Source organism: Pinus tabuliformis, chromosome 8 (assembly GCF_031772625.1).
Source record: "Pinus tabuliformis cultivar Carrire ecotype Pingquan chromosome 8, CPIR1, whole genome shotgun sequence".
Lineage (NCBI taxonomy): Eukaryota > Viridiplantae > Streptophyta > Pinopsida > Pinales > Pinaceae > Pinus > Pinus tabuliformis.
This window is the reverse complement of record NC_142294.1, coordinates 378,582,406-378,606,074: the sequence shown is the minus strand read 5'-3', so window position 1 is coordinate 378,606,074 and position 23,669 is coordinate 378,582,406. Positions and strand designations below refer to the sequence as shown.

The following is a 23,669-nucleotide window of genomic DNA, read 5'->3' as shown; positions in this document are numbered from 1 at the left end:
ATCTCCGTCATTGTTCCACAAATGAGCAAATTTCAGACATCTTCACCAAAGCGCTTGGAAGAGAAAAGCTTGAAAGATTCAGAACGATGCTTGGACTCACCAACATCCCTTCAGATTAAGGGGGAGAATGTTCACACCTAATCTTCAATGGTTGGGTATCTTGGAACGTGAACAATCATCAAGAAGATGAACTGATCCGTCCATTTTATGTATATAAACAACAGCTGTCTAATGAAATAATCATTCAACTTCTTCTGCCCATTCTGGAGTTACCCTGGCCTGACACGCTGTACGAATCGTAGGGAAACGGAGGACAGCGACAGGAGGATAGGCAGCTGGAGGTTAGATTCAGCGTAAAGCCGACAGCTGGGAGACAAAGTGCTTTGAGAACAGTAAATGAATTACTGAGACAGTAAAAATAGGATCTCTGTGCTGGCAGCGAAACCAATCGGCGACCAATCCTGAACCTTCACAGTAACCATGGTTAACCCTAATGAGCTCGTGGACCTAGATCCGGAAATGGAGGATATCCTGTCGGTTTGGGGGAAAGACCCTACAGCTCGGAATATTGAACGCTACTTCGGAGCGCCTGAATCTTTTAGATCTGAAACCCTCACGCCTGAATCACTCAAGATTAAACAATCCTTTCTTCAGTTGTCAAAGGAATTCGAAGGGAATGTCTATTATCACCAGGAATCCAATGTTTCGTAGCAGACTAGTAGACCAGGTGAGGATGCGTTGCATGCAGGTCTTCAACAATCGAGCCAAAGCATCAAAGGGAAATCGTTTTCTGATGGGTTGTTTCATTCTGGAGGTATAGAGGACATCGTTAATTTTGGTTCAAGCTCTGGGCAGAGAAGCGAAAGGGGTCTCGGAAGGGTTTCAGCGGCTACAAGGGTATCCATTGCAAAAGGTCAAGGCAGCCCTAAGGGGACCGGAGGACGAGATTGGAGTTTCTCATGTACTCCAATTGGCACCTACTGGAGCATCTTTGGGAACACAGGTAATTAATCAAACCCCAGTCGAACCCTTCCTAGATTCCGTAGGATTTTCTGTTCCACCCAGTATCGAGCCTGGGCTCTCTCCATTAAATCTTGGTCTGGATGAACAAGATAGGAATGGATTAAGAAAGGAGATAAGGGAGGAGGATGCCGGGAATAAGAAAAAAGGGGAGAAGAGAAAAAAGCAGAGACCAATTTGTTCGCAGGACTTAGAAGGCAACCTGGTGCTGGGTATGGATGTGACTATCGAAGAAGCCCTGGAGGTGGCAGAATGTACATTGCTTGGCAGGGCGAGAGGGAAGAAATTCACTTCTAGTTTTATCAAAGCTTGGGGAGAACAGAATTGGCCATCTAATCAAATTAAGGGCTTCGAGGTTTCAACCCTTGCAAAGGGTTGGTTTATGGTGCGCTTCGAAAATAAAGAGGCAGCTGACTGGTGGTTGGAAAGAATTGGGCATTAGGGAACATTCCCGTTCTTCTGAAAAAATGGAGCCCCCTGTTCGATGCTGTCCACGAGAAAACGGATGTCTTCCAGGTTTGGGTAAGAGCACCCGGGCTGCCTTCTTTCCTGTGGGTCGAATCAGTCTTTAAAGCGATTGGGAACAGATTGGGTACATTTCTAGAAGCTAATATGTCCTTCTTAGAAATCCGGAACAAGGCTATGGCACGGATTTTAGTCAGTCTAAACCCCATCAGAGGACTCGCAGAAAAGATTAACCTTCAATATAAAGATTACGTCTTCAAACAGATTTTGGATTATGAATATTTGCCATTTAGGTGCCATAGATCCGATGCTTATGGTCATTTGGCCAAGGAATGTCCCTTAGGCAGGCGAAGGCAACGATTCCAGAGGACATCTACTCAATGGGAGAAGGATATTCGTCAAAACCAAATTATTCAGGAAGAGGAGGCTTTAGCGGATCAGATAGCTGAAGGATTGGAGACAGAGGTCCATCAGGAAGGGCAGATCCCGGAAGCAGCTCAACAAAATCCCCTGTTCAGTGGTTTGGACAAAGATCCGGAGCTGGAATTCGACAAAGCTAAAGAGGAGACCTCTGGGGGACCAACACCTTCTCAAAAACCCATCGAAAGCAAAGGAGCAATGGGTATGTGCTTAGATTCTTTCTCCCCCCCTATTCTTACTTCTGGATCAATTGAAGAAAGTCTGCCCCCGAAGTCTCCTTGCAATATTTTCATTTCTAATAATGGAATAATTGAAAATCATGAAGTAACCACTGTGGAAACCGGTATAGAAAATATCTCGGCTGCAGTGCCCTCTTTAGATCTGAATTGTGAAGATGTATTGCCTCATCCAGCCCCGTCGGCCCTTCACCCAGCATGCCCTTATAACCTCAGATCTCTTGACAGCAAGCCTGTTTCCTCAGAGTCAGTAGGTGGTATAGGTCTGTTCCCCATCCCAAGCCAAAAAACAAAAAAAAGAGGAAGGAAATCAAACCTATCCATGGACCAGATAAAAGCAAAGTTTGATGTAGCAGATGGGAAACAACAGTCAATCCTGGGGTTCTTAGAGCGGTGCAGACCCCTGAGAATGTTATAAAATGATTCTGACATCATGGAACTGCAGGGGTTTAGCCAGTAAACCCAAAAAACTGGCCCTTAGGGAGTTGATTCTAAATTCAAAATCAGATATTCTCTTTCTTCAGGAGACCTTAGGGAATGGAGCTGAAGTAGAATCGATGTTAAATGTACTCCTCCCAGGCTAGAAATTCTCGGCAATATACTCAGATGGTCATTCAGGGGGTCTGGCAGTAGGTTATACGGAAGGGAGAATTAAGGTTAGGAATCAGTGGGGTTGAAGCAGGTGATGGGAATGGAAATCCAATCTCCAGATTTTGCTTTTCCCCTAACTATTCTCAATGCTTATGGGCCCTGTCAAGGAAGGGAGGCTTTCTGGAATGAGCTGATGTCCAATTCATTACTGAAGGCAAAATACTTGGTGTTGGGGGGGGGGACTTAAATTTCTCATTAGGAAGAGCGGAGGCAGGGGGTCCATCGGCTAGGGAAGATCCCTTGACAAATTTCTTCCTTAATCTGCTAACTGCCAACAAACTAATAGATGTTAATCTGATAAAGCTAAAGCCGACTTGGAGGAATAGGAGAGCAGGGGAGGCTAGAGTGGCAAAAAGACTGGACCGTTTCCTCATCAACAAAGAATTAGCCTCCAGGATCCCTATGTTCAGGCAATGGGTTGAAGAGGGAGGGTCTTCAGATCACTTCCCAGTTTACTTAGATCTTTCCACCCCCCCTCCAAAGCCACCAGCCCCTTTCAAGTTCAATGCTTCAGGGTTGCAAGAAATTTCTTTTACCAATCTTTTCAAAGAAACATGGAGACACCCTGATAGTAGCTCCACTGAGGACAAAGGCTTCCTATTCATGGAAAACCTTAAAAGATTGAAGAAAGCTACAACTATTTGGGCGAAGGATAGGAAGGCAAAACAGAACGAGGATCTAACCAGGATAAGTGAGGAACTACAAAAGCTGGAAAGCATAGAGGAGGATGGATATGCTTCTCAGGCTTCAAAAGAAAGGATCCTCCACCTTGAGAAACTTCAGAATCAAATTCTTTTGGCAAAAGAAGAGGAATGGAGGCTCAAGAGCAGAGCGATCTAGTTAAAAGCTGGAGATGAAAACACCAGGTTCTTCCAGAATTATGCAAAAGGGAGGAAGTCTGCAAACACTGTCTGGAACCTAAAAAACAAAGAAGGAAGGAGGTACAAACTTTTAAATCTTTGTCCGCTCTAGGGCAAAGGCATTTCCAGAGTTTATTTGCAGATCCAGGAGAGGCTACTATTGCTGAGGTAATCAAAACAGCTCAATGTTTCCCAAGGTTTGTCGAGGAGGAAGAAGCGGAGGATTTGTTATGCCCGGTAACAAAGGAGGAAGTAGAATCAGTTATTAAATCCATGGCTAAAGAAAAAATTCCTGGGCCGGACGGATGGACCATAGAACTTTTCCTCCATTTCTTTGACTTGATAGGTGCGGAAATAACTGAAGTAGTAGAAGAATCCAGGAAGAAAGGAGAAGTCTACAGCCCTTTCAATGCCACTTTTATAGCTCTCATCCCGAAGAAGGAAGTTCCCGAAAATTTTGAGGGCTTCAGGCAAATTTCGCTATGCAACTGTATATACAAGATTATTGCAAAGGTGATAGCGAACATAATCAAACCAATTCTGTCGAGCCACATTTCAATGGAGCAATTTGGGTTTTTAAACGGAAGACAAATTCATGAAGCCATCAGAGTAGCTCAGGAGGTTTTGCATTGTGTCAGACAGAAGAACAAGAAGGGTGCAGTAATAAAAATTGATTTATCCAAAGCATATGATCGGATAAACTGGATATACATTCGGCTGCTCTTAACTCACTTAGGCTTCAAATCAGATTTCATCAGCTGGATCATGGGGTGTATCACAAACGTCAGCTATGCAATTCTAATTAATGGTGCAACTACTCCTTTCTTCAGAGGACAGAGGGGTCTGAGGCAAGGGTGCCCTTTGTCCCCCCTGGTCTTTCTCTTAGTGGCAGAAGGATTAAGCCACTTGATCCAAAAGGCCAGAAGGGAGGGGAAGGTAAGAGGTATTGAAGTAGCAATCAATCTATACATCTCTCATCTCCTTTTTGTTGATGACATTTTGATTTTCAAAAATGGAGAGTCTAATGAAATTAAGGAATTAAAAAACATTCTAGGTCTTTTTTTGAAAGCAACCGGAATGCAGATTAACTCCAGGAAATCTCAGCTGATAGTGGCAGGAGTGGACAGACAAGAGAGGACTCAGATGCAATCCCTCTTTCCTTTTCAATCTTGTTCTATAGATTCTCCTTTCAAGTATTTGGGTTTCTGGTTAAAACCAAATGCATACAAAAAAGAGGATTGGAACTCGCTGATTGCAAAGATAGAATCCAGAATCTCTCATTGGAGCTTCAAATGGCTCTCCGGAGCTGGGAGATTGACCCTTATTAAATCGGTGCTTCTGGCCATTCCAGTCTACTGGGTAGCTTTAACTTGGGTTCCTAAGGGTATTCTGGAGAAAATAAGAAGAATATGTAGCAGATTCTTGTGGGATGGTTCAAAGGAGAATCCGGTCCTTCCTTGGGTGGCCTGGGACAAAGTGGCAAGGCCAAAGGACTGGGGAGGATGGGGGATAAAAAGTCTTCCCGACTTCAGTGTCTCACTGGCAGCCAAATCAGGATGGCGACTTACAACGATGGAAAACTTATGGACAAGAGTGGTGAAAAGGAAATATATAGACCCAACACCTTTGGAAGATTGGATTAGAATCCCGGTAAAGAATAAGAAGAATGTCTCAGCGATATGGAAGGCAACGGTGGAATCTTTTAAGGTGATCGAACAAGGATTGGCATGGAATATCGAGAATGGAAGGAACCTGAAGATAGGGTTGGACCCTTGGGTAGGATGTAATGAAAATTATGCTTTATCCCCTGGGTTAATCAGACACTTAGAAAGTAAGAGCATTATTACCTTAAATCAGGTGGAAAAGGAGGGTCACTCATCTATGTGGGGACAAGCTTGGAAAGATGGGGAAGACCTAGAGCTGAATCATAGATGGTGGAACGAATGGAACTCATATATTCAAGAACTCACCCGATCAAATGTCAGGCTAAAAGACAGACCGGATTCGCTGATATGGGCTCACGGTGAAACTGGAGAGTACACTCCAAAATGTGGATATAAATTTATTATGTCTAGGAAGGGATGGGGAGATCCCGAATGGTGGTCGAAGCATCTTTGGAAGCTCAAATGTCCGGCCAAGGCCAAACTTTTCTTCTGGTGTCTATTAAAAAGAAAAATTCCAACTTGGGACATTCTTCAGTCAAGATTCATGCACGGTCCCGGGAGATGTCCAGTATGCAAATCTGAAGCGGAATCTATTAACCATCTTTTCCTAAATTGCACTGAAACAAAAAAGATATGGGGAAAGGTAGATAAATTGTTGAACAAAAGGGCTGAATGCGGCAGTGGGATCTTGGAAGAGGCCTGGGCAAAATGGTGGCATCAATACCCTGATGGGAACATGAGAAATCTTCCACTCATTATCTGTTGGGGTGTTTGGATTGCTAGAAACAGGTGTATTTTTCAGGAGAAGGAAACTCTGGTAACTGCCACTGCTATTCAATGTGTTTCTATTTATTCGTCTATCCCTGATCTAGAAGTGAAAAATTCCCAAGCTCAAATTAAGGTTGTTAACATCAAAGAGGGCATCCCCTGGGCTTTCTTTGACGGAGCATCACAAAACAATAGGGCAGGAGCTGGTATTGTCATCCATGTTAACGCAAATCATATTCTCAAAGCCTCAGTTGGTTTAGGGACAGGAACAAACAATTTCGCTGAAATGTCAGCATTGAGGCTTCTCCTCTGTTGGCTCATACAAAGAAACATCCTCACAATTCAATTCTTTGGAGACTCTCTTAATGTTATAAATTGGGTTAATGGAAAAAGCTCATGCAAAAATCAAATTCTGAAACCTTTGCTGGAAGAACTGCAGGTATTAATAACATCTTTTAACAGCTTTTCCTTATGTCATATCTACAGGGACAACAATGATTCAGCGGACAAGCTTTCTAAGGAAGGTTTGCAGCAGAATATGGGAGTCTGGAAAATAGTTGAAGATCGTCAGGGACAGATTCATACATCAGATCTGCTGCCCCATACATACCAACAATGACATGTTTTGTTACTTTTCTTTTTCAGTTACAGTTTTTTACTCAGACTTTATACCTGTACCTAAAAGTATTGGAAAGACTATGTTTTTCATGGACATAATGAACACATACTATTTGTAAGGGTTGTTTTCCTCTTTTCCATTCAAGGAGACCCACTATACGATGGTTTTTGGATGCCCTCTTGAAGGAGGGGATGCTTTTGCACTTGGCTGAACAGTACATAACAGCTGATATAATATGTTTGCAGCTGTCTTTTTTGAGGTCAGATGGTCCTAATGGCAGAAAGGACGTCTCTTTTTTGATTGCATGAGCAGTCAAATAGTAGCAACTGAAATGCTCACAGCATATGCAATGTAACTTTTTATTTCCTTAATAAAAAGTTCGCTTTTTCTTCGGAAAAAAAAATGCAAGGTTATGTTTTAAAATGATTTAAGGTGGATTGATATACAAGTTAAACATATATTTATTTAAAAAAACATATAATCAATTTTTAATCATAGATATTTATCCTTGGTTAATTATGGATATTTTTAATTTATAAACAGATTTTGTTAAAAAATTATGGATTGACTTATCAACACCACATGAACAACAACTATCCCACATTTGTTTTTATGATAATTTTTTAAATTTACCCATTTAATTTAAAAAACAAAAAATATATCTTTATCTCTTTTAAGATCAATCTATATAATTATTACTAAAAATAATAAAAAATATTTCACAAATTTAAATCCCACCATAAATTAAATAATTATTAATAATTAAATTATAATTCTAAAAATTTATTTTAAAATAGCAAACTCCATCTTTGATGTGTACTTTACTACAAGGCAGCTTGTGCGTTTTTGGGAGGCCTACATAGTCAAGGTTTCGCTGGTGTCTCCTTGACTTTATCTGTTGTCTCTGCTTAGTCAAAGTTCTGCGGATGTCTCCTTGACTTTCTTAGTTGTCTGACTGTCTGCTACACGAATGGTCAGGATCTGCAATGGCTTCATAAAACTACGAAACTAGACACAACAATTCTCATCACATAACTAACTCGGCAACTCTGGCTGCCAACTCATCTAAAAAAAAGAATTTGTATCGAGCAGACATGCTTCTCTGAAGGCAAAAGTTAAAACCTATTGAACCTCCAACCTTCTCGACAAATGCACGGTGCCTTCTTTGATGGCTTCTCTTCATGGTTTTTTTCTCTAAACTCTATGGTTGTTTTTTTAATTCTCATAGGTTGCACAAGAACTCGACCGTAAAAGCAAGTCCCCTACATTTAATAATACAATCTATTTCCAAAGTATGTGCATCCTTAAGGGTATGAAAGCTATAATTATTATTACTAAAACATAAGTACGGTTAGATTGTACATTGAATAGGATATTTTATTCTAATGGATAAAACAATATTGTTAGTAAGACATCTTTCTTTAAAAAAAAATCTCAAACTTAAAAAAAAACATGTAAAGATGTTACAAAATTCCATGTAAGCATTTCTCACGAAATTTGTTTAAGGTATTGAAATAATCAACACTTTGTTTAATTTTATATTAACTAATTGTTGTTAATAGTATTTTTTTCTTATTTTTAAAGCATTACAAATTCAAATAAAAAAAAATAACACATATAACCATAGTAAAGTTACTACTTAGTCAAGGAATTTGAATGAAGTTCAAAATGAAATTTTGTAATCATATTATTATATAGAGATATATTTTTTATTTTATAAATAAAAAAATCTTATACATTAATTTCACTATAATTTTATAACAAATTGTTATTTTTTTAGGTGGAAAAACATATTATAATTTAGTTGTCAAACTAGCAATGAGGACAACTATCTCTGGTTGTTAACCAAGAATGTAGGTTGACTCATCACCATTATTCAAAGAAAACCATGCCACCTAGAATAATTAGCTAGTGGTCTATAAGAGCGCAGGCTTTCACTCCTCCCGAGGCCTCTGAGTCTTGGGCCGTTAACCTGTTTCCTTACGTCCAAAAAACCTAGCGCTTACCCCATCAAAAAAAATTATTATTATTCCTACCATAACCATTTTTAAAATAAAAATTTATATTATAGAAATTTAGAAAATCTTAGTTTGGTCGTAGGCCTCCACCATGTTCGAGAAGGCATATTTGGGAATGCCATTGAAAATAACGCACATGAAATGAAAACGTGGCCGTAATAGAATCCATTATTAAAGCCGTACGCAAAGATAGTCAGTAAAACAAATCATATAAAGTCATAAGTTTTAACATCACTTTGTGTTAACGGTAGGGTTAATCCTTGCAATTTTAAGAATTGATGGCATGCACTTTATCAAATACTATGGAAACATAAGTTTATTAATGATTATGCATTTTGGTATAATGACCCATTTTAATACAAAATGAGCATTTTGATATAAATTTAATTTAATTATTTTAAGTTGTAAAAAAAATATAACTGTCACACTTTTGGAGATCATAATGACATAAATTTACAAGTTTACTAATGCCATAACATATAATTAAAACCTTCTTAGCGATCTGCTCTGCGATGCACGGTAATGTTTATTTTTTATATAGGGACGATTGTAACTGATAAATTGATCCCATGTGCCTCATTTTTAGGTCTTCCATCTCCGCATTATCCTTTAATACCTTGACTTCAAGATGGTACTCTTTGTGCTTTTTTGGGGATAAATTCTTCGTTTCTTTTGTTGCAGCGCGGGAACTTGGCCCAAAAACAAACCTCTGTTTTGATTTTTGCGTTTCGGGATTTATGGATCATTGGGGAAGAAGTTTTACACAGATTTTAGGGACATTCTAAACAGATTTGAAAGACGTTTTGTGAAGATTTTAAGGTTTTCGGAATTCTTTTGGACATGGTAGATATTAATGATTAGATAATATGATTTTTTTTGTTTCCATTATATTTGTATATCATTAAATTTAAATTTATTATGAAAGTTGTAATTTAAAACGTGGATTTTATTCTAGTGAATTTAAATTATGGTATAAGTTGTAATTTAAAACCTGGGTTTTGAATGATGAGTTCTGATTTGGTGTTTCTATTATCTAAACTTTAATTATTGCGAAAATAATTAAACAGTAATGACTTGAATATGCTCATACACTAAATGTTTATTTAAATTCTTATTCAATCACCTTCTTAATCTAAAATATGAATCCTATCCATTTAAAAAACCACAAAACATATTGAGAAGGGAATGCCTTTTAGCTTTAACATTATTATTATTATTGACGAAAAAAAAAAAACTGTTATAATGACATTTCTCTCTCTTATGGATTCATAGAGTTACACTAAGTTTTCTAAAGCTAAACTACATTTTGCTCATTTTTAGATGCCCATTATAGAATGTCATTTGACCTTTTTTAACTTGTTTGATCCATTTTTAAATTAACAAGTGTAAAAGCTATGCATAATAATATAGTATAGCTTATAATGCTTGTAATGTTTATAATAATATAGTATAGCTTATAATTCTTACAAGTTTCAAGTAAATATAACATCTTCTTGTTTTATTATTATTAAAGTTTATGGTGAATTCTAAATCTTAATAGCTTTTAATATTAGTATTATATATTTGTCTCAAATTTTTAGTTTCCTAAATTTTTTCGAGACACACGCTATTCATCCTAAAGATGTGTTCCTCATTCCCCAATGCTCTCTAGAAAACAAATACAAAATAACTAATTTCTCTTCTCACTTAACATAAGACTGTCTTTTATCACCAAGCACACCTACATCTATTTGGTCCCCAACACTCTGCAGACAATAGGTGCAACATAACTACTTTATATTCTCACATACCACAAGTATTTCTCCTATCATGAAGCACACCTATACCTATTTGTTCATATCGATTGTTTTCTTCATTACCATTATTTTTCTTCATAAAAATAATAATAACACACTTACTCACAACACATAATAAAGCATATAGCTATCCACATCACCATGTAGGTTCCATTTTTAGGCACTACTAACTACACAATGTGCCATTGATAACCCTAATAGAAATGTACGAAATACTTCTTCATACTCATACCTTGAAGACTCTTATTATTCATTGCCATAATTCAATGGGGACTATAGTAGTTGGTGCAGTGCTACTTATTAGTCCCTACACACACATTAAAAAATGAAGCCTAAATTTTTCGCACACATGTTATAATATTTATCTTCACCACCCTATTGAATCTTGACAATGTTTTCTATTGGCCAATGAACAATTTGATTGTCTTATTTAGCTTCTTCCTGAGGCAGAGAGGTACATGCAATTTGGAAAACTTAGGACTAAAAATCATGTTGAGAGGAAATTTTATCATAGCCAAGTAATGGTAGAATTACTCTAGCATTACTTGGTTAACATTAGTTGCTCACCTCCACTTTGGTATCTTGTAGTTCATCAAGTCTTGCCACGATCTCCTAATCCCTCTACTACACACGACTATGGAATTGGTTAGACTAGCCAGTTGGCCTCTCATCAAGTGAGACTCCCTTCACTCTATTGAAGCACTTACTCCTCCTTCCTTTCTCCAACAACTCTCCATTCCTTTCCTTTAAAAGGGTAATTTCTTAGCTTTTGGTTCTAACATCAGGCAAGACGATCCCTCTTCCTATTGTCGAAGAACTGCATATGGTTAAAATACGATGTTCTTCATCTGGGTCTTCATCCTATCAAAAAAGTGTCGTGGAGTCCAATCCCCATCACAGGATCAAGGGGATCTTACACCTGGACCAATTGGAGGAAACCAAAAAACTTAGGTATGGTCTTGTGAACTCGGATATTTGAACAACAAAATTCTCTGAAATGACAGAATTCATGGTCCAATGTATAGGCCATTTCTTCTTGTTGTGGGAGTTCTTTTTGATAGATTGTAAACACCAGATTCTTATTTCAAAGGCCATGATGCCCCTTTGTCATTTTTTTTTTAAATTTCATAGAACTATTCAGGCTAGGTGTTTTAACAAGCTTACCAACGATAAAATCAAAGAAAGACTCCCTTCACTCTATCGAAGAATTTAGTCCTTCCTTTCTTCAATAGTTCTCCATAACTTTCCTCAACAAGGGTAATTTCTTATTTTTTTGCTTTGGCCTCAAGCTAGTCGATCCCTCCTTCCTATTGTTGAAAAACTAGGGTGGAGGCCAAGCCCCATCATAGGATCAAGTGGAGTTTGCACCTGGAAAGATTGGAGGAAACCTAAAAAATATTGTATCCCTAAGTATGGGAACGAGGTATGTTCTTGTGAACCCAAATCCTTGAATGTAAAAATTCTCTGAAATGAGGGAATTCATAGTGCAATGTACATGCCATTTTTGGTTTTTGTGGGAGTTCCTTTTGATAAATAATAAATGAAGGATCTACTTCTTTTCATTATGTGGACCAATTATTATTTCAAAGGCCATGATGTCCCTCTATCATTTAATTTTTGCATATTTCATAGAATCTCCAGCAATCTAACCCAACTAGAAAATCAAAGTGAGTCTCCCTTCACTCTATTGAAGCACTGAGTACTCCTTCCTTTTTTAAGAAGATGTCCATTCCATTCCTCAAAAAGGATAATTTTTTTTTTCTAGTTCAGGCTTCAAGTCAATCAAGCCCTCCTTCCTGTTGTCAAAGAATTGCGATGGAGGCCAAGCTACATCACAAGATCTAGTGGAGCTTGCACCTAAACCGATTGGAGGAAGCCATAAAAATATGGTAAACCAAAGTACGGGAATGGGGTATGTTCTTGTGAACCCATATCCTTGATTAAGATAATTCTCTAAAACAAGGGAATTCATGGTGCAATGTACATGCCATTTCCAGTTGTTTTGGGAGGTACTTTTGATATATGTTAAGCATATGATTTGCCTTTATTTCATTAGGTGGTCCAATTGTTATTTCAAAGGCAATGATATCCCTCTGTCATACATCCTATGTACCATACCTACTCACAACCTTTGTTTGACTTGCATTTTGGCAGAGCATGATACTGTACTCATCCATAGAATATAGAAAAGGTGGATACTTGTGCAACTCTAGTAGAAGTTGTTCTTTCAATATATGAGACATGTCGAATGATTACAAGATTTTGTGACATGTATTTCATTTAATTTTAATTTATGTCACTTTTTATTAAATTTTTAAATTTTAATTTCAACTAATATTATGTGTGTGAGCATAAGTTAAAAACAAAGCAACATAAGGTTGCATTCATGGACCTTGCATGCAACCCAAGTGGGAACCTCACGCAACCATGTTGTTCAAGATGTTTTTCAGTGTGTGAGGTATACCTTATTAGATATAAGTTGTCATTGATGGAAAATGAAAACGTGGGTGCAAGCAGATTGGTCAAGGAGAAAAAAAATTGGATTTCAAGTGAACTTGGACATTACTCAGATGGATAGAGCCATGAAAGAGACTTCCAGTGGTATATGAAAGTGAAAAAATTTCCCCCCTAGATCAAAATTTATTGTAGGTCAAAGCTCAAGGGTTAAAAGGTCAAAGTTGTAGAGCTAAAGTTAGTGATATTTTATTAGTTGATGATAGTTTTGCATTTGGACAAACATGTGGTTCCCATAGTAGACTAGCTTGCGGAGAATGACATGTAAACCTTGTGGAAGTTCGAAGGGAGATGAACGCCATGCCTCCCCTCATATTCATCGTAAAAATTGCATTAGCCCATGCACACCTAAGGGTTAACAAAAGGGGGGGTCTAGTATTGTTTGTATTTCCAAACTACTAATCAGAAGATCGACGTTCCTCATTAATAGTGGTTCCCCTCCTCATTTTGCCACCAAACTAGACAAGGCGTGTCTGCAAAAACAACGTTAGTAACTAGAGTGACACAACAGGATAAGGAACCAAGAGGACATGGTTGAGTGACTAAGTAGAGGAGAAAGTGTTGATTGGTGGAAGCCAAGAAATGGGGAGGCCCGACTTGATAGCTCAACTCAGAATTTTTTGCTTTGGAGATCCAAAGGTAGGAGTGAAAGAAAGTCTTGGGGATATGGGAGCTATATTAAGGTGGCAAGATGAATTAGCATAGTGGAGCCATTAGAGGCAATGCACGAGGCAAGAACATACAACAATTCACCATGAAGGAAATGAAATAACAAAGGAATTTAATGGAAAATACAAGGTTGGGACCCTAGTTCCACGATATGTTGACATGTACTTTTGGCCATATGGACAAATCAAAAGATGACACATGGCACACCTTTATTGGCTAATGGAGGTGATGAAGAGACGCAATGGCATGATGATGTCAACATGATGTGGATCCAAATAGGTTTTGACAGATCGCATGCAAATTTGGCATTTCTAGGTACCCAAGTGGCCAAAAATCGATGGCACATGACACCACTCGGATAGTGACATATGACACCCTTGAAAAGGTCACATATAGGCTAGACGAAACATCATCCCAATAACTCCGTCATTGGTCCAAGTGTGTAAGGTGAGGTACCACAGGGACATTTCGACCTGGACACCAAACAGTTAGGGACTGTGGAAGTATTTTAGCAAGTATCATGGAGATTATTTGGGTTGACAAGTCGTTGAGACAAACTAGACTATATATGTCATATAGAGTGAAAGTGAAGGACCAATCAGAAGAGCACAAGTGGCATGGTGGGTCCTCACATGACACATCATCCTAGAGGATTGACTCTTGAAGAAAACAAATGTGGTTCATTGATTTTAGCTAAGGATAAAGGGATGGGGGCTAAAGGCTATGCACCATGAATTGGTCTTATGTGCATGGTGTGACCACAAGCGTGGAAGGTTTAGAGCTAATGGTTAAAGCCCTTAGGTAAGTAATGTAGAAGGACCTAGTGAATGTTTGTAGTGTAAAGCGCTCATGCCTAGAATTGTTCTAGAGTCTTGATTTAAGTCCCCATGGGCCTATGCTAAGGGCCTAAGAGATAACCGTATTGACAGGTTCACGGGGGCTTCATTGACGAAGCAATACCATATCACGTGCATTCCTATTTGGGTATATAAAATAAAAGCCTAAAACAATATATTGACTATATAATAAAGGATAAGAGGAGTTTTATATATTATAATATATATATATATATATATATATATATATATATATATATATAAAGATAATTTTTATATCAAATATTGGCCAAGCGGGAGGCCAAAAATAGGCAGAGTATCAGGGCCCATGGGAGAGAGCGAAATCCATGTTCGAAACCTCTGCAACCAATGTTCGCAACCTTCTGCAATCTCTATTCACAACCTTTGTTTGTAACCTAATATTTGCAACCTCCCTCAACCTCTATTTTTCTAAAAGGGAGCACATGGAACCTCGATGTTGTTGGGAAAATGTAAGAAACATTCACCTGTTTGTAAACTAATGGGTTCTAGTTTCAAGTTCAGGGCCTATCTTATCTTAAAGTCATGCAAAGGTGATTTGATGGACCTTGGTGATTTGTCACAAGTAAAAAATCATTGGGGAAACATCCCTAGTCATAATGTGAAAGTGGTTCCTTGGAGTTAGGCTTGACCTCTACGAACGACCTTCTTAAACTTGGAAAAAAAGCTTCATATTATTTTGGAAAAATGTAGTAGCTTTTAACATGAAACATTTCCCCAAAAATGGTAACATGAAATAGTTTACCAAAAATGTTTTCTGTTAATATATCTACAATGATAAAAAGCCCCTTTTTTTTCCATTCACTGTGATTTCTATTTAGTTCTAGGTATCCCTTGGGAAAACACCTATCAGAGGTGGAATTAAGTTGCAGCATCAGGATAAATCTTTGATGTTATGTATGTACATATTGTTGACTTTGTGTAGAAATCGTTGAAGTCGTGAAGAAGCTGGCGAAGATGGATGTGGAGTTAACTATAGAAGAAAGGAATTTGGTCTTTGTTTAGCATAAAAATGTGATTACAGCTCAGTAAGTGTCGTGGAGAATAATGTCTTCCATTGAGTAGGAGGAGGAAGCGAAGGGAAATGATCACAATGTGAAGTGTATCAAAGAGTATAGAGATAAAGTTGGACAAAAGTATTATGAGATTTTCCATGATATTATGACCATCATTGAAGAACACCTCATTCCTTCCTCTAGTATTGAGGAATCCACCGTTTTTTACTATAAAATGTACTTGTTCTTATATTGACCTGTGAAATCTTTGTTCAACATGGATATTAAGCTTTTGGGTTTTCTTATTTTTGAGGTTATGGATGTTGGGTTTTTATTTTTACATAGGAAATGAAAGAAAAGAGGCCACTGACTAATCCTTGAAATTTTACCAGGTAGAAATTTGTGTTTAAAATTTGATGTATTATAAATTTTAACTATTAAAGGGTTTAATAGTGTAACTGAAAGATAAGGAAATGTTTAAATTTATCAGTGATCTACCTGAGAAGAGGATTTTGTTTTCCAAAGGGTACATTATGTGGTGAATTTTATTTTTATGGTGGCTTTCTGAGAATTTGAACTGAAATTGTAGATCTAGGGAATTGTCTATTTCTCCATCAAGCCCATTTTGTTTTGAGGATTTCTAGTGGAAGGCATGATTTAGGTCCTAGTAATTTATTTTGTTAGCATGATTATAATTGGTTAGTCATTAATTTATCTACCAATGGAAAGTTGGTTGAACTTTAATTTTTTCACCATATTGTATTTATACCAAAGACTGTGAACTGCATACTAACTATTGGAGAATCTTGAGGATTTTTTATGCAACATGTGAAAATTGATAAGTGGGATTGTGTTCCCCTTCTAAAACAAGTTGATATATGGGTTAAGAATCAAGCAACAATACTATTTTAATTCACTTGATGCACCATAATTAGAAGAATTCACATCACTAGAAGAGTGTGAATTTCGTGCTCACTATTGGAGACCTTTTTATTGATCAGATCTTGGGGAGATTCTATGGAACATGTGAAAACTGATAGGTGGGATTTTTTTACTTTCTAAAGAAAATTGATATTTGGGTAAGAAGTGTGTGACAATGGTCTTTTAATTTTCTTGAATCTCTATTAGTCATCCATGAATGGTGGTAGTTGGAATGCAATGGTTTTCATTGGTTTTGATTATGCCTTTATTAGATATTTAAAAAGTGAAGCTAACACAATTGTTCTTCTTGAATATGATATTATAACCAGGTAAATATAATGGTTAATGGGTTCACTCTTTGTTAGTTTCTTCCAATGATTTATTGGTTTGACTAATCTAACTTAGATGGTGTTGTAGTGTATTTCTAGTTTTTTTATTTTTGAATTTCATGTTTCACTATTCCTTGAGGGTTGTATGAAATAGAAAATAAAGTCACTCTCATGGGTTGCCTTAAAGGTGCATACACAAAACTTAGAATATAGCCTATATAATCAATTGAATCCAATCTTTTTGTCCTTCCTGAGAAGTCTTTTAGCATGTTAGCAAGAGTTAGCTCATTTAACTGCACTTGTTGTTTTAAGTGGTCCATATGTTTTAATTTTCCTGACTGCAATAATGTAGGAGATAACCTTAAATTGTATTAGTTGTTAATGAAGATTATCTTGGATTTCATCATGTATTCATATCACTTTAGTTATGAATTTTGAACACATGTAATACATTTTTTTCTTCAGGGGTATCATGTAAACTTTTAACTTACTTCTCCTAGAGTATTACCTTTCATGCTTGGCCTCGTAAAGTTAACTTCTATTGCTAGAATTGTCGTTAATTTGAATTAAATTTGGATATGTTACAGAGAATTCTTAGATAAGCTCTAGTGGTACTTATTGGTTAGTGTTATTAGAAGTGTCTAAAAAGTATCAAGTAAATTAATATGGTAAGTTTGTTGCTTTGTAGTTATATATAATGGCAGTTGTATCATTGTTTTCCCTATTGTGAAGGTGTGGCATGGAACACAGGGTTCTCGAACGTGTATCTTATTTACATGGATTCTTCAGTTCACATGGTTAAGGAAGGTTCCAATGCATATTTATATTCAACATTGGACCCGAGTGAGTCTAAAGTCTGATTATGTGAAAGTCCCCATGTGTTTTCTATTTTGGCCTCTCTTCTAGATAGAGTTGTACAAAGAAATGAAAATTTACTGGAGGCTACTATGAAGCAAGAAAAATTAATAGTTTTTCTTCTCTCGCGAGCACACAACTTAAGCATTGAAAGTTGCATTGGTAAAATTTTCAAGTACTTAAACTACAACCCCTCATGATTTACTATTTCTTATGTGTACATTGATATATTCATCCATCAACAACTAGATGCTCCTACCACCTCCTTGAATGTTAACCTTCTTTTGGTCACAAGTGTAACGATTGCAACAAAGTTTTTTGATGATGCATAAGTGTGGGTTTAAATTAAATGTTGTTTGGGATGTCATCACAAATAATTTATTTCCTTTTGTTGCATTGATTGCTTATAATTATTTCAAATTTTTAACATTTACTTTGTAGGATCTTATATCTCATTTACATTTCATTTCCTTTTACTGTTTAATTTATCAATGTATGTAATTTACTCAAGTTTCCACCCTTCAACGAAAGTGAAAAAATGATCTATGTTATGAGATAAATTATCCATTCTATTTTGTTCTTGTTGCTTCTTTATTTCCTTTTCTCTATTGAACTTGTAGATTCTTTAAAAATGCTTATTATGAAAAAGTTGGGGGTGTAATAACGTTGGAAATGAATAGATTGGAACTTGAATTTTATTTAATATGGACTTCAAATTGAAACTAATAGTCAGTACATTTGAAAGGTATTGCTTGAATTTAGAGAAAGAAGTTGTTGTTGGCAGTGGCTACCAAATTAAGCAACCCCTCTATATTGTTTGTGGTCGCAATGGCTTAAATAATAAATAGGAAACACATAGACAATCAGTGGTGCCAAGGTTCACCTATGGTGCTGTATAGGGAGAAACTTCCTTGTAGTCAAGAATATTAGTGTTGGTTGAGGACAAGCTGCCCTTGAGGAACTATTCTGATAACTTTCTACAAGGCTTCAAATTTCAATTCACTCTATTAGTTTATTTACAATTTAACTACTTTACTGCAATTTTTGTTTGTATCTATGCATTAGTCTATTGAGTGAAAACTAGTGTAGTTGTCCTTGTTGAGAAGTCTTTATTTTCCTTGTTATAATATTGATGGTACTTTCGATTAAAGTATTTGGGTCCAAATAGTTTGGGCAGAGCAGTCATTTATTAAAATTTACAATGTATTATTGCAGACAACTTCAAGTACTGCAGAGTCAGATTTAGCACCAACTCATCCAATCAGGCTTGGATTGGCCTTGAACTTCTCTATTTTCTACTATGAAATATTAAATTCACCTTAAAGGTATGCATGTTTCCCTTTTTTCACTGATATAAAAAGTATGCTTAAGTAGCCTAGTGCATTTAGAAAGTTTTAGAAGTGAGTATATGCCAAATTTTCTATGAAATTTTTTCATATATATTATGTGTGTTGTAGGGTTTCTCATTTGGCCAAGCAAGATTTTAATGAAGAACTTCCATAACATGACACCTTGATTGAAGGGTCATTCAATGATAACACTTTAATCATGCGATTCTTGAGGGATAATATCACTTTGTGGACATATGATCTCTTGGAAGATGGAGGTATGATTGAGTTTGCTATTAACTTCTCCATGTTTTGTATGGATAAGCATTAGATAATTTACTTGATTGTATCGATCGTAAATATATTTGTTTGTTGCCAAACGTCTATCAGATAACATTTGTTTAATATTATGCCATAGTGAGGCAACCCTAAAAATAGTCTTAATATCAGTTTGGCCCATGTCCTATAAGACACAATCTCAAAGATTTTGTATGTTTTATGTACTCCTTGGTACTTTGTCTTTCACAAATGTTGTTACCTTCTCAAAAAATGACCCCAGATTTTTTTCGCCAAAACAACTAAAATTCATGTTAACGATCTTTTTGGATTATCAAAAGTCACATCACAACTTACTTTCCATATAAGAGAGTAGTGCATTTAAGAACAGACTAGAACAACCGAGTTAGCTTCCTATGCAACCAAGGGTTGCTGAAATTAGCTTCCCTCCAATGAAAATAGCTAGAGAAGACATTGTGAAAACCACCAACTAATATGAGACCACAAACTTTATCAAAAATTCACTGTTCCAACTTATGTGCTTTAAATTCTCTCCTCTCCACAATGCACAAAGAACCCGTTGTCGATACCAATTCTAGGAAGTCTATACTTTCTAGATAGTCCTGGAATTGATTCTCATCATCGAAGTATTTTAAGATTAAAAGATTTAGTGTCGAGCAGATAGTATTTAGGCATTTTTTTGCAACCATGAGCATTCATCATTATAACCAGTGTCGTAAACATCTCAATTTTATCATAAAAATTTTGTGAAAACACGATTTTGTGGCCTTGCTGATGTTTCCCATTTTTACCGATATTTTGGTGGAATCTTAATTTTGCTGATGTTTGTTGATTTTTATGGATATTCTGTATTTTTATGATTTTTTGGTTTTTTGGACCCTTGCTGATTTTATCCTGATGTCGATCTTTGCAACATTGATTATAACTGACCATCTGGAATTAAATGTTGTAATGATACTACTGCGCTTGGGGTTCGAATGACAGTATGGCATATGAGAGGGCAACATTGATTATAACTGACCATCTGGAATTAAATGTTGTAATGATACCACTTCGCTTGGGGTTCGAATGACAGTATGGCATATGAGAGTTAAATTATAGGATAGATTGATCATCATGCCACACTTCAAAGTCTTTTTCTCCAAACTTACTCAAAGCGTATGATGGATACCTTAACTCTGTCATGAGTGTCAATCATTTTGATTATTTCTAGGTAATTAGTCTTCTAATTCTTACTATGTATCAGATTCCTGGAAATATCATTTCATACAAACTAATCAATATGATCTAGGCCTCATAGTTCGTTCCATTTACAATGTCCTTTAATTGAGAAGAAGTTGTTATCTAACTTTATAAGTGAGCTAGGAGAGCCATAAGTAATCCAAGAACACTAGATATTTCTGCTGCTAAAATTCAATCGAACATTAAATTCCCATAGAGTCCAACTCATATGAAAATGTATGATTGGACAAGAATCAAAATTTTGTAATTCTCTTTAGAAGGGAACCCTGAACTCTAAGTTTATCCATTAAATAAATGTAGCCCTGGTACTAAAAATCTTCAGGGGAAAAATAATATGATGTTTGACTCCATTTTCCATGAAAAATTCCCACTTATGGTCCTAACCACTTTGTTGTTGAAGTAGAAGCCCTGGGTGCTAACATCTAATATACCAAGATTTCCATGTTCTTTATCCAGTTTATATATCTTCCAAGAAATATTAGGTAAGCATTTCGACCCTCCTAGTATGTGCCATGTATTATTCTGAAGGACCTTCTCAAGTTTGTACTACTTTGAGTCATTGGGGAATCAGTGGGAGGAGTAATGCACATGAATAGTTGTCAGGATGTGGGTATGCATGTCGTTCTTTCCAGCTAATGAAAACTCCCTATTTTATCACCTTGGAATATTAATCTCAATTTTGTTAATCATCCACTCTCACATTAAGTAACTAGAAAGTAAATTTCATTGCATTTCTTCCACACACGAAAAACAAATTAACACAAACAAGTCTCCAAGCATATTGAAACTCTAAGACCCAAGGAAGATAATCTCCTAACTAGGAATCCTTCCAAGAAATGGAAGCTGAGAGGCTATTGGCTACATAGGGAGTTTGCTTAGGGCCATGCAGACTTGGCTAACAGACAAAATGAAAAAAAGGCATTTTAAGGTTTCAACTCGCCTATGCTAGCGAACACATAGATTTTGAACTCAAAGAGTGCAAGGTAAGGGAGTCTTCTATCTTTAGATAGACCCACCTTCGACTAATGACCAAATGAAAGAATATTTCTTGGGCTCTAATGCTAGCTTCCACATGCATCATAGTAAGAAGTGTCAAGTCTTTCACTTGGATCTGAGGTGCTAGATATTATTAAGACGTTATTAAGAATTGGCCTAGTGCAAATCCTATTGTAGTTGTTGACATGCTTGTATTTGGGAAAGTTTTGAATTTTTCCCACTTGTTGAAATATTAAAATAATTAGTTCTTTGTTTAACTTATTAATAGTATTTATTTTAGATTAAAAAAAATGGTATCTAATATAATGCTTTGTGACTGTTTAAACTCGGAGGAGCGGGAGCAACAAAAAGCGATGGAGGTAAACGATTAGGGTTAGGGTTCTGGAATGGTTTGCCGCAGACCTGAACCTTGAATAGGGTGCAGGGGCGGCCTACAGCCATCTGCACCAGATTAAAACAAGTGAGAGTGTTGAGCCAGTGGAGAAAGGGGGACAGAACCGAGATAGGGCTGACAGGAAAATGGCAGACGTGGGTGGGAGGGGAGAGATCCCCTCCTATAAAAACGTAGCAGTAGGTGAGACAAGTAAGAATGGAGCGAATGGAGGCACGGGGAAATGAAACAAGGACACACCGGTCATGGGGGCTCGATGGCAAGCGGGGTTGGGTAACAGATGCCTACCCAGAGTGACGAAAAAACCTAGGTTTGTAATCCCAAACAACAAACTTGAAGAATACAGAGGATATATGAAAGATCATGCTTTAATTTGTAAGTTTGTGGGCACCTGGCTGTCTGAGAAAGATCTGGCCAAATGGATTCAACAGAGATGGAAGCCCAAGGGGCACATAGACCTAAATTTGGGTGCAAAGGGCTTCTTCACAGTAATTTTTGCCAATATGGAAGATAAGGAGAGGGTTTTTGAGGAAGTTCCATAGTTCCTGAACAATGCCAGCCTATTTATGAGGCACTAGGAAGAATGCTACAATCCAGACAAAGAAAAAATGCTAGCGGCACCTATATGGGTCGGGTTGTTTGGACTCCCAATTGAGTTCTGGGATCCAGAGATTCTGGAAGGAATCGGGAACTCAATAGGGACATTTGTAAAAGTAGTCGAGACCACCAAAAGAGGAAGATATACGTCCTATGCCAGGATCTGCGTATACATGAATATCACAGAACCGCTTCCGGACTATATTGAAGTGGAGTACCATGATGAGGTTTTGCAACAACCAGTGGGTTATGAGCATATTCCATTCCAATATAGAAGATGCCATGAATATGGTCATCTCTTCAAATGAGGCCCTCTAAATAAAAATGGAGCACCAGTAGGAAAGGGAGAGGAAGCGAGGAAGGAGGCAAAGGCAAGCAGGGAGGATGAAGATGGTTTTACAAAATTTACTATACGAAGAAAACCCCATAAAGGACTGCTCCACTCGAAACCGGATGATAAAAAAGTAACCCAGGAAAACCAGAACAAGTTTGGGGTGTTACAAGAAGAGGAAATGGAAACAGAAAGGGAAGACAGTGATGAAGAACTAGCAGAACCGATAAGGGTAGACAAGGGAAAAGATACAATGCAAACAAATCTAGAACATGAGAAGGAAAGTGAAAGTATAGGAAACCCTCAAGACCAGACCCAAATGGAGATAGACCCCCAGAAGGAAAAAGGGAGTGAAGAGGAACAAGTCATGAAGAGACTTCAACAAGAATGGAGACATCTGGACGAAAGATTCATACCATAAGAACAAAAGCAATTATACAAAGATATGTTCCAAAAGTACAAGGAGAAAGGAGGGGTAGCCATAATAAACCAACCAGAACAGTTAGGTTCGCAAGGAGGACAAAGCACAGAAACGGGAAATGCAGGAAAAGGCGGTAAAAAATGAGGAAGAAGACCTATGAGCGAGACCATCCAAATGGTAGGAATTCTGGTCAACTCAGGAAGAGTCATACCACTATCAGAGGTATTCGAAAAACCCCTCAAACTGTTAAAATGATTATTACAACATGGAACATTAGAGGGCTGAATAGTAAGGGGAAACAAATATATCCGAGAGAAAGATTGAAAAAAGATAAACCCAACATAATGATATTCCAAGAAACAAAGATTAGCGAATAGAAATTGAAAGATAT

The 23,669-nt window shown here is 37.0% G+C and overlaps 1 protein-coding gene across 1 annotated transcript; it reads left to right on the top strand.

The window, feature by feature from the left end:
• The first annotated feature begins 3,925 nt into the window (after window positions 1-3,925).
• LOC149235686 (uncharacterized) lies at window positions 3,926-22,156 on the top strand. The gene is made up of 4 exons (XM_089368630.1): window positions 3,926-4,312; window positions 4,483-4,588; window positions 4,707-6,523; window positions 21,956-22,156. The coding sequence occupies exons 1-4, from the start codon at window positions 3,926-3,928 to the stop codon at window positions 22,154-22,156; spliced, it is 2,511 nt and encodes an 836-aa protein (XP_089224756.1).
• The last annotated feature ends 1,513 nt before the right edge of the window (window positions 22,157-23,669 follow it).